This window comes from Oryctolagus cuniculus, chromosome 13 (genome assembly GCF_051225735.1).
Source record: "Oryctolagus cuniculus isolate XC-2025 breed Fujian yellow rabbit chromosome 13, ASM5122573v1, whole genome shotgun sequence".
NCBI classification, from domain to species: Eukaryota; Metazoa; Chordata; class Mammalia; order Lagomorpha; family Leporidae; genus Oryctolagus; species Oryctolagus cuniculus.
The window spans coordinates 30740148-30754335 of record NC_142879.1 but is presented as its reverse complement, the minus strand read 5'-3'; the positions used below and the strand labels follow the sequence as shown (position 1 = coordinate 30754335).

The 14188-nt window shown below is 40.5% G+C and overlaps 1 protein-coding gene across 21 annotated transcripts in view; it reads left to right on the top strand.

Annotated features, from left to right (window-relative positions):
• Positions 1-11665, top strand: part of ESRRG (estrogen related receptor gamma) — a 657282-nt gene extending 645617 nt beyond the window's left edge. For 18 of the 21 annotated variants that reach the window (XM_089312193.1, XM_089312192.1, XM_089312191.1 and 15 more), the window contains one exon: positions 7697-11182. In XM_089312193.1, the coding sequence (XP_089168319.1) occupies positions 7697-7941 (245 nt within the window). In that variant the 3' untranslated portion in view covers positions 7942-11182. Of the gene's footprint in view, positions 1-7696 lie in introns of all 21 variants that reach the window. The other 3 variants (XM_051820569.3, XM_089312197.1, XM_051820576.3) reach the window with 1 other exon arrangement.
• The last annotated feature ends 2523 nt before the right edge of the window (positions 11666-14188 follow it).

The window sequence follows — 14188 nt, the reverse complement described above, 5'->3', positions numbered from 1 at the left end:
CAAAATGGTGACTTGTAATTTTGTCATTTCTCTTCTCTTTTAGTACTAGGATTATTTACAGATTAAGGCTTTCTCTTGCTTCTTATTTGGTTACCAGTGATATATTTTGAACAGGGAAATTAATACTAATGCTTTATTCTTTATCTTTATTTACTAGTTTTCAGAATAAGTAATTTAATGTCATTTAAATAATTTATACCTTTAAATGCCATTAAGGCACATGTCATTATAACACATGTATTCAGACATATGAGTATATTTAATGAATTTCAATCAATTGCAATTATAATTCATTGTGAAGTTCACATTGTCCCATTTTTGGTGTGTGAGAACCTCTGTAGATTGTCTCCTGGAACCTTCATGAAGGGCCAAGTAAGTAGTCATAGACAGCATCCTTCCTATTCAGTATGGTAAAATGTTTCATACTGTTTTTAACCATTTCCTGGCCAGGGCCTGGAATCTAGTTACAACCTGGATGCTTCTAGGTTGACCATTCTTTCTAGGCTTAGTGCACCAAAGTACAGGAACACAGACATACATTACCCTGCTTGTGCATGTATTTGTGTGTTGTGTGTGAACGTATTTGTGTCTTAGGGATGCCTTGTCCTCTAGTTTTGTTGTTGAGTGTCCATGAGTTCTTAGTTTTGCCATTTAGTTCTGCCTTTTTGTGAAGATTTGGAGAATTTTTTTTTTTTTTGACAGGCAGAGTGGATAGTGAGAAAGAGAGACAGAGAGAAAGGTCTTCCTTTTTGCCATTGGTTCACCCTCCAATGTCCACCACGGCCGGCGTGCTGCGGCCAGCGCACCGCACTGATCTGAAGGCAGGAGCCAGGTGCTTCTCCTGGTCTCCCATGGGGTGCAGGACCCAAGCACTTGGGCCATCCTCCACTGCCTTCCCAGGCCACGGCAGAGAGCTGGCCTGGAAGAGGGGCAACCGGGACAGAATCTGGCACCTCGACAGGGACTAGAACCCGGTGTGCCGGCGCCGCTAGGTGGAGGATTAGCCTATTGAGCCGCGGCGCCGGCCTGGAGAAATTTTAAAATTTTGATATGACCACTGCCATATTTGTAAGTTCAGTCTGCCTACTTTTAATCAAAACTTTGATTAGCACATTTCTTTCTTTTTTTTTTTTTTAAGATTTATTTATTTATTTATTTGAAAGTCAGAGTTACACAAAGAGAGAAGGAGAGGCAGAGAGAGAGAGAGAGAGAGAGAGAGAGAGAGAGGGGGGCCTTCCAACTGCTGGCTCACTCCCCATATGGCTGCAACAGCTGGAGCTGGGCCTATTTGAAGCAGGAGCCTCTCCTGAGTCTCCCATGTGGGTGCAGGAGCCCAAGGACCTGGGCCATCTTTTACTGCTTTCCCAGGCCATAGCAGAGAGCTGGGTTGGAAGTGGAGCAGCGCCCCTATGGATGCCAGCACTGCAGGACGTGGCCTTACCTGCTGCACCACAGCACTGGCACCAGCACATTTATTTCTACATTTAGGGCCAATTATTTATGTTAATCAAGAAGCAATTGGATGACCAGTGTTACTTAGTACCCCAACTGATTGTTATTTTAAGAACCACTCTGTTAGACTCTTTACAGATTGAAGATAGAAATCTTGAGATACAAATTCCTTTTTAGAAAGCACACTTTGCTCACTCCATCATTTCCACATTCTTTGTTTTATTAATTTTATGATTGAAGAGGATCACATTCAGTGTTGGTTTATATTGTGTACTAGACCTAACTCTGAACATACTTTGTCTATGTCTGACATTCAGTTCCATCCTTAAACGTTTATTTGGCATTATTGAGAATGTATTGCCAAGAATGAGCTGCAAATCCTGGAGACATTTCCCAACTAAGACTTGGGCATTCTGGAATAGCTCTGCCCATGCCCACAATGATTAACATGTTTAGCACAGAGAAGGGAAGTGTTTTATTCCAGGTGAGATATAAAAATAAGATCTATTTTTGCAATTGCTTTATTTTTTCCCTCAGTAAACGATATGAACTAGACACCTTTTTTTTAAGATTTATTTCTTTGAAAGGCAGAATTACAGAGAGAGGGAGAGAGAGAGAGAGAGTGAGCTAGCCCGCTCTTCTTTCCTCTGGCTCACTCCCCAAATGGCTACAATGCCCAGGGCTGGGCCAGACCAAAGCCAGGAGCCAGGAGCTTCATCCAAGTCTCCCATGTGAATGCAGAGAATGGACTGAATGGACTCAGGCCCTCTTCTGCTAATTTCCCAGGCACATCAGCAGGGAGTGGGATCAGAAGTGGAGCAACTGGTTCTCAAACCAGCACCCATATGGAATGCTGGCATCACAGGCAGCAGCTTAACTGTCTATGCCACAATGCCAGCCCCTAGATATATTTCTTTAGGATCCTCTTCAGAGAGTAAAATGTTAAATTTTAAATAGACCTTATTAAAGGTTCTATTTTATTATTAAATGTTGAAACTTAATATATGTGTCTTTTGAACTTTATCTTATGAAATCTTGGTTGTTTTAGGATAGCATTTGTTTGCCTTATTGTCTAGGTCAGTAGCCCACAATAGCTTGGCAATAGAATCTCCTAGATCTTTAAGAATACTGATTCTGGGGCTGCTATTGTGGCACAGTAGCTAAGCTGATGCCGACAATGCTGGTGTCCGTCCTGAATCACCAGTTTGAGTCCTGGCTGCTGCGATCCCTATCCAGCTCCCTAAAATGTGTCTGGCAAGGAAGAAGATGGTTCAAGTACTTGGCACCCTGCCAACCATGTAAGAGACCTGGATGGAGTTTCAGGCTCCTGACTTCAGTCTGACCCAGACCCGACAACTGTGGCCATTGGGCAGTGAACCAGTGGATAGAAGATTTCTTTTAGTGTGTCTCTCCCTCTCTGTGTATCATTCTGTCTTGCAAATAAATAAAATAAATTTGGGTTTATAGGTCTAGGCCTGGACACAGGTATCCTAGGTTTTTATTGTACAGCCTATCTATCTTGTTAGTTCATAAACTGATGGTCTCCATGGTCAAGTTTAGCTGGCTCTCAGGAGCACAAATATGAGGACTGTTTCCTTTAACTTACAGTTCAAAGTAAACCAGCACCAACAACCAAAGCTAAATAATTACATAAATTAATTCCACTGCCAGTTCTGTTGAGCTTGGTATCAATATCTGAATTTAGCCAAAAGAACAACCCAGAGATTAAAGCCATAGAGCCAGAACTTGAACTAGGATCCCTAATGGAGATTAATATTTTCTTCAGTAGTCTGGCAGCTGAATCATGGTCTAATTAAATAGTTCAGATTTAGTGAGTTTGCATTTAAAGTATTAGCAGATCTGAGAATGGGTAAAGCTAAAATGAGTTAGAATCTTTTCTGTAAATGGGAAGTTAAATTATCATAGTAATTTGATTAAATCATTTTTAAATCTCTCGAGCTAAATCACAGGCTTTAAAGAATAGTTTGAAGTCTTAATTGCTGTTTGTGAGCATATCTCTCTGCTATTTGTTCTCGCCTCATTTCCTGTGACATCCTATAATATATATCCTGCTGGGCTGGAGTAGTGGGGAAGGCAAGGCTTCGGGTGCAGGCTGAGGTGACTGTGTGGCTGCCTGTAAGCACTTCAAGGTATGCCGTGTAGAAGAAAGGAGACTGATTCTTTATCGTTCCAGTGTTTACAGCCAAGACCAAAGGATGGAGTTTGAAGACAGACTTGGAGAAAGACATTTCTAGAAAATAGTGCTGTCTGTAGTAAGGGAGAATCCATACTCTACATGCAATTAAAAATGTCTTCATTAGGAATATTGTAGAGACAGTTGCACTGAAGACAGAAGTGTCGATGAGATGGTTCAGAGAACCATTTCATCTCTCTCTCTTTCACAAGGAAATTCCATGGGCAGTGTTACATATTCAATGAGCATAATTCAATCCAGGAAAACTTAGGTTGAAGCCTCACTATGACACTTACTGTTGTGTCACCTGACTTGCAGGGTCCTTGGGAGATGGAACGAGGCAATGTTCACCTCAAGTAGGTGTTTGATGATTGATAGATTTAGTGTTTATTAAAATCTGCTAGATTGGGGCCTGGTTAGAAAACAATTGTTTTGTTTTAATTTTGTTTGGTCTCTAAAGAATGCAATCCATCCATCTGTTCCCCTCTGTTTTAATGTGGAGAGTTAACATAGTTCCGGGATAGGTTGGCTAAGTCCAACTTGTCGCTCCCCCTCTTCGCGGAGGAGCGACACTGAACCCTGCCTAGGCTTCATATCCGAGTCACGGCACCATTATGTCGCTCCCCCTCTTCATGGAGGAACGACACAGGACCCTGTGCTGTTCTTTTGTCTGCTCGGCCCTCCCCGGGTTTGCTGCTGGTTCTTCCCGGGTTGGCTACCGTCCCTCCCACCTCCGTGGAAGGGCGGTTCCCCCTGCCACTTTCCCCACTTCCGCAGGGGAGCGGCACACCGCCGGCCGGCTCTCTCGGGGGCTGCACAGGTGTTCCTTCAGATAGATGTTCCTGGTGCATGTTGTCTCTCTCCTCCTTTATAGTCCTCTTCCACCAATCCCAACTCTGCTACCCACACGCCGAGTACGCTGCTCTCCTCCAATCAGGAGCGGGATCAGCTCCTGCAGGTTACTGGTTGAACTGGAGGCAGCTGTGTAGAAGCTGTTTCCTCCTCTCCCAGCGCCATATTGTGGGAGAGCAGATGCATAGAATAAGTCTTTAATTCCAGTAACTTAGTCTAGTCCGAGTTGCTCCCCACACAACTCATCTCCATTCCCTATGTACAGGGTCCTTACGGCAATCCTTTGTACACCTAGTCTCATCATTAGTGTGTGTCCTTTCCTTCCATTTTTCTCTGAGGCAGCCTTGAAGTACAGAAATAGAGAGAAAGAGGGGTGGGTATTACTCCTAGTGGATAAGATGTTACCACTTGTGATGTCTACATCCCATTTTGGGGTGTCTGGGTTGAAATCCCATCTTCTGATTCCAGCTTCCTGGTAATGTGTATCCTAGGAGACAGTAGGTAATGGCTCAAGTAGTGTAGTCTTGTGTGGGAGATTCATATTGAGTTTCTAGCTTCTAGGCTCAGCCATTTTGATACCCCTCATAAGTGTGTATACACAATCACATATACATATACTTTTTATATAAATGCATATAATACATACATAAATTTTTTAAAGATTTATTTTATTTATTTGAAAGAGTTACAGAGAGAGGCAAATAGGGAGAGAGAGGTCTTCCACCTGCTGGTTCGCTTCCCAAATGGCCGCAACAGCTGGAGCTGCACCAATCCGAAGCCAGGAGCCAGGAGCTTCTTCTGGGTCTCCCATGTGGGTGCAGGGGCCCAAGGACTTGGGCCATCTTTTACTGCTTTCCCAGGCCACAGCAGAGAGCTGGATCGGAAGAGGAGCAGTCAGGTCTTGAACCAGCACCCATATGGGATGCCGGTGCTTCAGACCAGGGCTTTAATCCACTGCGCCACAGTGCTGGCCCCAATAAATATAAATATATATAAATTAAAGGAGTGATTGTGTGGTGCCATTTAAAAGAAACAAAGAAAAGCCTATTACAGCATGCCTGTAATTTCCATGGCTGTTTTTCCATAGCTGCACGTGGCTGCAGACAGTGCGTGTGCACATGAAATAGGTGAATGACCATGTAGAGGGGAACCAGGCTGGAGAGAAACATAGGTGGAAATAGTCCACGGGGAAAGGCTGGATGTATTTTGGGGATGCCTTCCGTATACTCCAGGGCACCATTATCAATGCTATTTCCTTTTTGAGAATTTTTTGTTTCTACCAGACAGAAATCGAGTCTTGAGCAGTAAATACTTGCAAAGCAGCTCTACTCCAGATTATTCAAAATTCTTTGGAAGAAATGTACACACCAACCTGTGATCCTCTCACCAGCAATATGGTGAAATATTGAAAATAACAGCATAAGAGAAAAAAAACAACATACAAAATACAAAGAAGTTTAAAAACACATGTTGCTAGTTAAATCCATCTATCTTTTCACTACTTTGCCATATTTCTTTAACGTTATATATTTAGCCACTTGATTTTAAATTATGTTGTGTCCCATTTTGTTCATGTGATATATATTTGAATTGTATGAAAGATTAAGCTAACCACATATATCTTAGAGCTCAGCGTTCTCAGAGAACTAGAATTATTAAACATGAAGAATCCCCCAAAGACTCCATTATGTGTAATTAACAGATAAACTGTCATCAGAATCAATAAAACGTGCTAAATGATTCAAACTTGTATATAATTAAGTGTCTCTTTTAGAGCTAGAGCTGTAACTTTTATTTTTTCCCCACATCTCACATTTCTCACAAGAATAATTGTGGCAACCTTCTTAACCCTTTGTTTGCTTGATTGGATTAATTTTCAAATTTGTCATTTAAGGGCAAGGTTCGCCTTCACAAATGTGAAATATGTGTGAATACTCAATAATCTCAAGACACCATTCGCTTTTCAGCAACAGGGAAGTTGACTGTGCATGCATGCTTTGAAGAATAGTTAGTAGGACATTCAAAATCCTAGAAAGATAAGCATTTTTTTTTCTTTTTTATTGTTTTGGCCTAGTGCTAGATTCACTGTGTTGACACAGACTTCCTAAGGTCTTAGTCTTCAGCATTGTTCCCCTTTAGAAAATATGGGCTTTTTCCAGGCAAGATTAGAATATATTAACATTTTTAGAAACATAATTTTTAAATTTTACCTATTTGAAAGGCAGAGCAACCAGAAGAGAGAGATAAAGAGAAAAACAGATGGAGAGATACTTGGGTACTGGTTCACTACCCAATTTCCACAAAGCCAGAACTGGCCTGGATCAAGTTGAAGCCAGAAGCCATGTCCATGCCATTTAGGTGGCAAGGACTTAACTCCTTGAGCCATTATCTGCTGCCTCCTGGAGTGTGCTTGTAGCCAGAGCTGGATCAGCAGCAGAGGTGGACTGAATACTCAGAATTCAGATATAGGATATGAGCATCCCCAGTGACGGCTTAATCACAATGTCCTCCCCAGTTTACTTATTTTTAATTGATTTTCATTTGAAAGACAGAGAGACACACAAAGGTCTCCCATCTGCTGGTTCACTCCCCAAGTTCTCGCAACAGTTAGGGCTGGGCCAGGCTGAAGCCAGGAGTTCAGAACTTAATCCAAGTCTTGCATGTGGGTGACAGGAACAGAAGTACTTCATTCGTCATATGCTGCCTCCCAGGGTACGCATTAGTAGGAAACTTTAATCAGAAGTGGAGCCCAGACAGAAAACTTAGGCAGTGCAGTGTGGGGTGTGAGGATCTCAGTTGAAACATTAACCACTGCACCAAATGACTGCTCCAAGTTCAGAATTTTAAGCAACTTTATCTCACACAGCACTTAGAATAATACTTTTAATAGATGGCCTTCCATAATTGTTGAGCTGAATGAATAAATTCATGAGTGAGGTAATGAATAAAAGACCCAAGATTATCATCTGTTAACAGAATAGCCTTTTCTTGGCCAGTCTTAGGAGAAAGCACAAGTTTCCAATAATAAGGAATTCCCACCTTCTAAACTAATATTTGAAATTGCTGATGGGGGAAGTTGGAAATGTGAGACTCTGAACTTTGAGAAGTTCAAGAACAATGCTTAACTTTTGTAACTTCCGTCTGCATCGGTTGATGGCGACTAATGTGATTCCTTGCGTTTTCTGCTTCGTTGTACAGACTCCATGCACATAGAAGACGTAGAAGCCGTGCAGAAGCTTCAGGATGTCTTGCACGAGGCCCTGCAGGATTACGAGGCTGGCCAGCACATGGAAGACCCACGCCGAGCCGGCAAGATGCTGATGACGCTGCCGCTGCTCAGGCAGACCTCCACCAAGGCCGTGCAGCACTTCTACAACATCAAACTCGAAGGCAAAGTCCCCATGCACAAACTTTTTTTGGAAATGCTGGAGGCCAAGGTCTGACTAAAAGCTTCCTGGGCCTTCCCATCCTGCACGTCGAAAAAAGGGAAAATAAACCCAAGAGTGATGTCGAAGAAATGTAGAGTTTAGTTAACAACATCAAAAACCAACCAAGACTGCACTGATATTTTAGCAGCAAGACTGTGAAGCAGCCTTCAGACTCCTGCGTCTTCCTGACGATTTCTACTTTTTCGCTCATCTTTTCTCCCTTTCTTTCATTTCTCTTCCTCTCCAGTTTGTTTTCTCCCTGCCTTCTTCCCCCCTCCCTGTTTCTTGGCTTCCTTCATTCGTGGTTTCTTCTTCCCCTCATTTCCTTCCTTCCTTCTTTCTGCTCGCCTGCCCTCCCTCCCCCCTTTCCTTCCTTCCTCCCTCCCTCCCTCCTCTTCCTCTTTTCTCATTTTCCCTTTTTCTTCTAAATTTTAAATGGTTCTAGTTGCAAGAAATATTTCCTTCCTCCCCTCCCCTCCCCTCCCCTCCCCTCCCCTCCCCTCTCCTTTCCTCTCCTCTCCTCACTTCTCCTCTCCCCTTCTCTTCCCTGCCTTTCCCCTCCCTCCCTTTCTGTTCCTATCCTTCCTGCTGCTGCTGAACTTTTAGAAGAAGTCTAACAGAGAGTGGTGGAAGCCAGCCCTGCCAAAGGATGGAGATCCATTGTATGGATGCCAGTGACCTTAGCGTGAACCATAGCGTCCCCAATGACTGAGGAATCAAAGCGAGAGAACCAACGCACCTAGAAGTACAGTGCAACACAAACGAATTGACTGATGCAGTATTAGGCTTCACGGGAGCAGCCTCTGATTAGACAACCTCAGCCACGTTGCATCGGCTGCTGCTTATCATTGCTTTTCCATCTAGATCAGTTACAGCCATTTGATTCCTTAATTGTTTTTCAAGTCTTCCAGGTATTTGTTAGTTTAGCTACTATGTAACTTTTTCAGGGAATAGTTTAAGCTTTATTCATTCATGCAATACTAAAGAGAAATAAGAATACTGCAATTTTGTGCTGGCTTTGAACAATTATGAACAATTATGATGAAGGACAAATGAATCCTGAAGGAAGATTTTTAAAAATGTTTCGTTTCTTCTTACAAATGGAGATTTTTTTGTACCAGCTTTACCACTTTTCAGCCATTTATTAATATGGGAATTTAACTTACTCAAGCAATAGTTGAAGGGAAGGTGCATATTATCACGGATGCAATTTATGTTGTGTGCCAGTCTGGTCCCAAACATCAATTTCTTAACATGAGCTCCAGTTTACCTAAATGTTCACTGACACAAAGGATTAGATTACACCTACAGTGACTCGGCGTAGTCACGCCTGTAAGCACTGCACATCGAACACTGATCCGTAGAGTTATCACAAGTGCACCTCTCTACCGGGAGGTCCAGTTGCCATATTATTTCTAGCTGCCTCGGTGGTTAGGAGTGAGATTCTGCCTATTTGCAAAGTTGCAGACCTTGTCTCAGAAGGAGCTGTGAGCCAGTATTCATTGAAGAGGCAATAAGGCAAATGCCAGAATTAAAAAAAAAATATCAAAGACAGCAGACGCCTGACCAAATTCTAAAACCTGATCCATATGAGTTTATTCATTTAGAAATGTTTGTTTAAATTAATCTGCGGTTTTTTACCAAGAGCTAAGCCAATATATGTGCTTTTCCACCAGTGTTGTCACAGCATGAAAGTAAGTCAGGTTTCAGACTGTTGAGGTGTAATCTAATGAAGAAATCAATTAGATGCCCCCGAAATCTACAGTCGCTGAATAACCAATAAACAGTAACCTCCATCCAATGCTATACCAATGGACCAGTGTTAGTAGCTGCTCCCTGTACTATGTGAACAGTCTTATTCTATGTACACAGATGTAATTAAAATTGTAATCCTAACAAACAAAAGAAATGTAGTTCAGCTTTTCAATGTTTCATGTTTGCTGTGCTTTTCTGAATTTTATGTTGCATTCAAAGACTGTTGTCTTGTTCTTGTGGTGTTTGGATTCTTGTGGTGTGTGCTTTTAGACACAGGGTAGAATTAGAGACAATATTGGATGTACAATTCCTCAGGAGACTACGGTAGTATATTCTATTCCTTACCAGTAATAAGGTTCTTCCTATTAATAATTAAGAGATTGAAACTCCAAACAAGTATTCATTATGAACAGATACACATCAAAATCATAATATTTTCAAAACAAGGAATAATTTCTCTAATGGTTTATTATAGAATACCAATGTATAGCTTAGAAATAAAACTTTGACTATTTCAAGAATATAGATAAGTCTAATTTTTAAATGCTGTATATATATGGCTTTCACTCAATCATCTCTCAGATGTTGTTATTAACTCGCTCTGTGTTGTTGCAAAACTTTTTGGTGCGGACTCGTTTCCAAAACTATTGCTACTTTGTGTGCTTTAAACAAAATACCTTGGGTTGATCTTTCATCATCCCAGTGCTAGGAATACTGTGTATCTATCATTAGCTATATGGGACTATATTGTAGATTGTGGTTTCTCAGTAGAGAAGTGACTGTAGTGTGATTCTAGATAAATCATCATTAGCAATTCATTCAGATGGTCAATAACTTGAAATTTATAGCTGTGATAGGAGTTCAGAAATTGGCACATCCCTTTACAAATAACAGCAGAAAATACAACTCCTGGGAAAAAAAAAGGTGCTGATTCTATAAGATTATTTATGTATGTAGGTGTTCAAAAAAGATTATTTTCCAGAAAGTTTGTGCAGGGTTTAATTTGCTACTGTTCAGCTACACTATATATAAATAAAATATAGACAATATATACATTGTTTTCGCTGTATCACATTAAAGTACTTGGGCTTCAGAGGTAAGAGGCAGCCAGCTGAAAACAGGAGATGGAGATGAGATACAGTTTTAGTTTTCAGTTTAATTAACACTCTGCATTACAAAAGAATAAGTATTTCACAAATAGGAATCAAACACTAAAATTAGATCTAAAAGAACTGCACGGGCTTTAGGGTTAAATGCTCATCTTAAACCTCTCTGGAGGATACTTTTTCAAGATTAAAGCAAGACCAGTTACTTAATGTGAACTTTTGGGAAGTTATAAAGGTGTATGTTTTAGTCATATGATTTTAATTTTTATTTTGCTTCTTTTAGGTTTGTTCTTATTTAAAGCAATATGATTGTGTGTGACTCCTTGTAGTTACACTTGTGTTTCAATCAGATCAGATTGTTGTATTTATTCCACTATTTTGCATTTAAATGATAACATAAAAGATATAAAAAATTTAAAACTGCTATTTTTCTTATAGAAGAGAAAATGGGTGTTGGTGATTGTATTTTAATTATTTAAGCGTCTCTGTTTACCTGCCTAGGAAAACATTTTATGGCAGTCTTATGTGCAAAGATCGTAAAAGGACAAAAAAAATTTAAACTGCTTATAATAATCCAGGAGTTGCATTATAGCCAGTAGTAAAAAAATAATAATAATAATAAAACCATGTCTATAGCTGTAGATGGGCTTCACATCTGTAAAGCAATCAATTGTATATTTTTGTGATGTGTACCATACTGTGTGCTCCAGCAAATGTCCATTTGTGTAAATGTATTTATTTTATATTGTATATATTGTTAAATGCAAAAAGGAGATATGATTCTGTAACTCCAATCAGTTCAGATGTGTAACTCAAATTATTATGCCTTTCAGGATGATGGTAGAGCAATATTAAACAAGCTTCCACTTTTGACTGCTCTTTCGTATTGTGTTTCTTCTTTTCCCACTAAAGAATCAAATCAATAAACACTGCCCTTTGTTGCTCCCATTCAAAGAGTATCTCTGAGTACCTGTTTCCTAAAAATAAAGTAGGAGTTTAAATAAGAGCTATATAAAGGCTTGTCAGAATGAATTCTAATGTGCCCTGAGACACTTTGCATACTCTTAAATATGCAAAATGTCTCTTGGCACCCTAGAATTCATTCTGACAAGCCTTTATATAGCTCTTATTTAATCTTAAAGCATCTCCACATCATCCTGCATTACTCAAAATCATCGCTTCTATGTCAATGTCATAACAGAAAACTTTCCCCCCTATTTTAAGATCATATTAAAACCTGCTAGAGACACCTATTATTTCCCTCTCTCAACAGTTAAATCATGCACCCGCGCCGAGCTTTTCAGCAGGACGGAGGCCCCGTGCAGCAGCAGTGAGTTGCCGACCACATTTCCTGAATGGGAGTCAGCAGCAGAGTTTATAGATCGCTGTGAATTAGGAGGGGGAGCTGTCTTCGAATTCAAGAGAGTTAAACAGCACCACTGACAGCAAATGGCCCCCCCGGCCTTTTACACTCGGAGAGGTTACAGCCCTCGCTGCTCCGGGTCAAGTTGTAGCTTCCACTGGACCCTCCTGGAGCCATCACCGAAGTGCTAATATGTGCTTTCCTGGCTTCTCTGCCTATCCTGAGAGTGTTTTGTCATTGTGTTTGCCCACCATATTTCTCACCTTTCAGAGGTGGCTGGCTCTCTGGAGGAGCAAGCTGATGACACAAAGGCCACTAGGCTGAATTGGTTTTAGGAGCATGAGATTACCTAAATCACTAAGATGTGCTCGCTCACGGGAGCTCAGCAGGGTCTGTCCTGTTTTAATGTCTTTAGAGGGGGCAGCCGCTCAGTGTTGACTCCGAGAGATTTTACTTTGGATATTTTCAAAGTACTGGGGCGGAATTAAAACAATCCAAGTTACCAACCTTCAAAGACATATATTGCATCTAGAATTTTCCAGTGAGGTCCTCAGAGGTTTACAGACTCAACTTGCTTGCTATTTTTTGTACTTTAGAATTATTACAGATCAATATTCCTAGTACTGATGTTTTAATCATGTATGCTTTGGGTGTAAAAAAATAAAGCACAGTTTTGGCATATTGTGTTTCTTAGTATACAATGGTACTAGAAAACAAATCATGGAAAATGGGATAAAACTTTTGAAATCTAAGCATCTTTTTCCTAGTATACTTTCTGAAGATATGTTTTATAGATGGATTCCAAAATTGCTTGCCCCCAAAATAAACTAATCTTTTAATTCCATTTACATAAACATATAAAAGTACCCTTGTATAGGCAAGTAACTCTGACAAATGGGTTATATATTTGTTGTTGTTAATTTGTATTTATTTATTTGAGAGAGAGAAAGTTCCCATCTGCTGCTTCACTCTACAAATGCCCACAATGAGTGGGGCTAGGCAGGCGCCAAGCCAGGAGCTAGGAACTCAATCCATGTCTCCTATGGATGTGGCAGGAACCACATTAGTTGAGCCATCACTGCTCTCTCTCAAGTTCTGTGCTGGCGGGAAGCTGGAGTCAAGAGCTGGAGCCAGAAGTTGAACACAGGCTGTCCAGTAGGGGATCTTGGTGTCTACACACTAGGCTGAATGTCTGCTCCTTATATATTCCTTTGAAGGAATCACTTTTATTTTACCAGTTGCTTATAGACAATTTTTTGAAACAAGTGTTTCTTAAACTTGTTCCCCTATTTGGGTCACCTGGGGGATGTCAGTCCCACCCACAGGGATTGAGGTTTCATCGTTGGAGAAGGGGCCTGGGCCTTGGGATGTTTAGAAAGAATCTCCAGGTGAGTCCAGCTGAATCAAAATCCACGTGGGAAAGGGCTGCTTTAATTGTTATACTCTTCTCCAATAAGCCAGGGCTTGGCCTCTAAGGTAAAGGACTTTTACAGATGGGTTCTTGAGTTTTTGTTAGGGTTTAGGGTTTTCGTTTTGGTTTTACTATCATGACAATTTATTTTTTTCTTTTTTCTCACGGTGTGAAATGCACCTTGATTTTTTTTGACATTCCCTCTCCCTACTAACACTTTCCTCATTCCCAACTCCTCCTTTCCCAAACACAGGGGGAACACATTTTATTAGCTTGCTCCCAAATCCCATTTCCTGGTTATGCCCATGCTCAAACACCTGGGTGCAGCATATCTCACAATCATTTTTAAAATCCTATTAATTTGGTCCTTTACTGACATATAAAATTAATTTAAATGTGTTTAAAAATACCTGTGTTTTTTCTCCTGAAAAGCAAATGAAATTTTGATTTCTTGGAATGGCTTCTTTTACTTGTGGTTGATTCATGTGAGAAGTAGAAATGAAAAAAGAATAGAAACAGAAAATTTCATTCTTGTTTTTTTGCAAAAACTTTACGCATACTTTACCTATTGCAAAATTTGATTTGTGATTAATCTGTGGGGGAAGAAAAGAGATATGCTTAATTTTT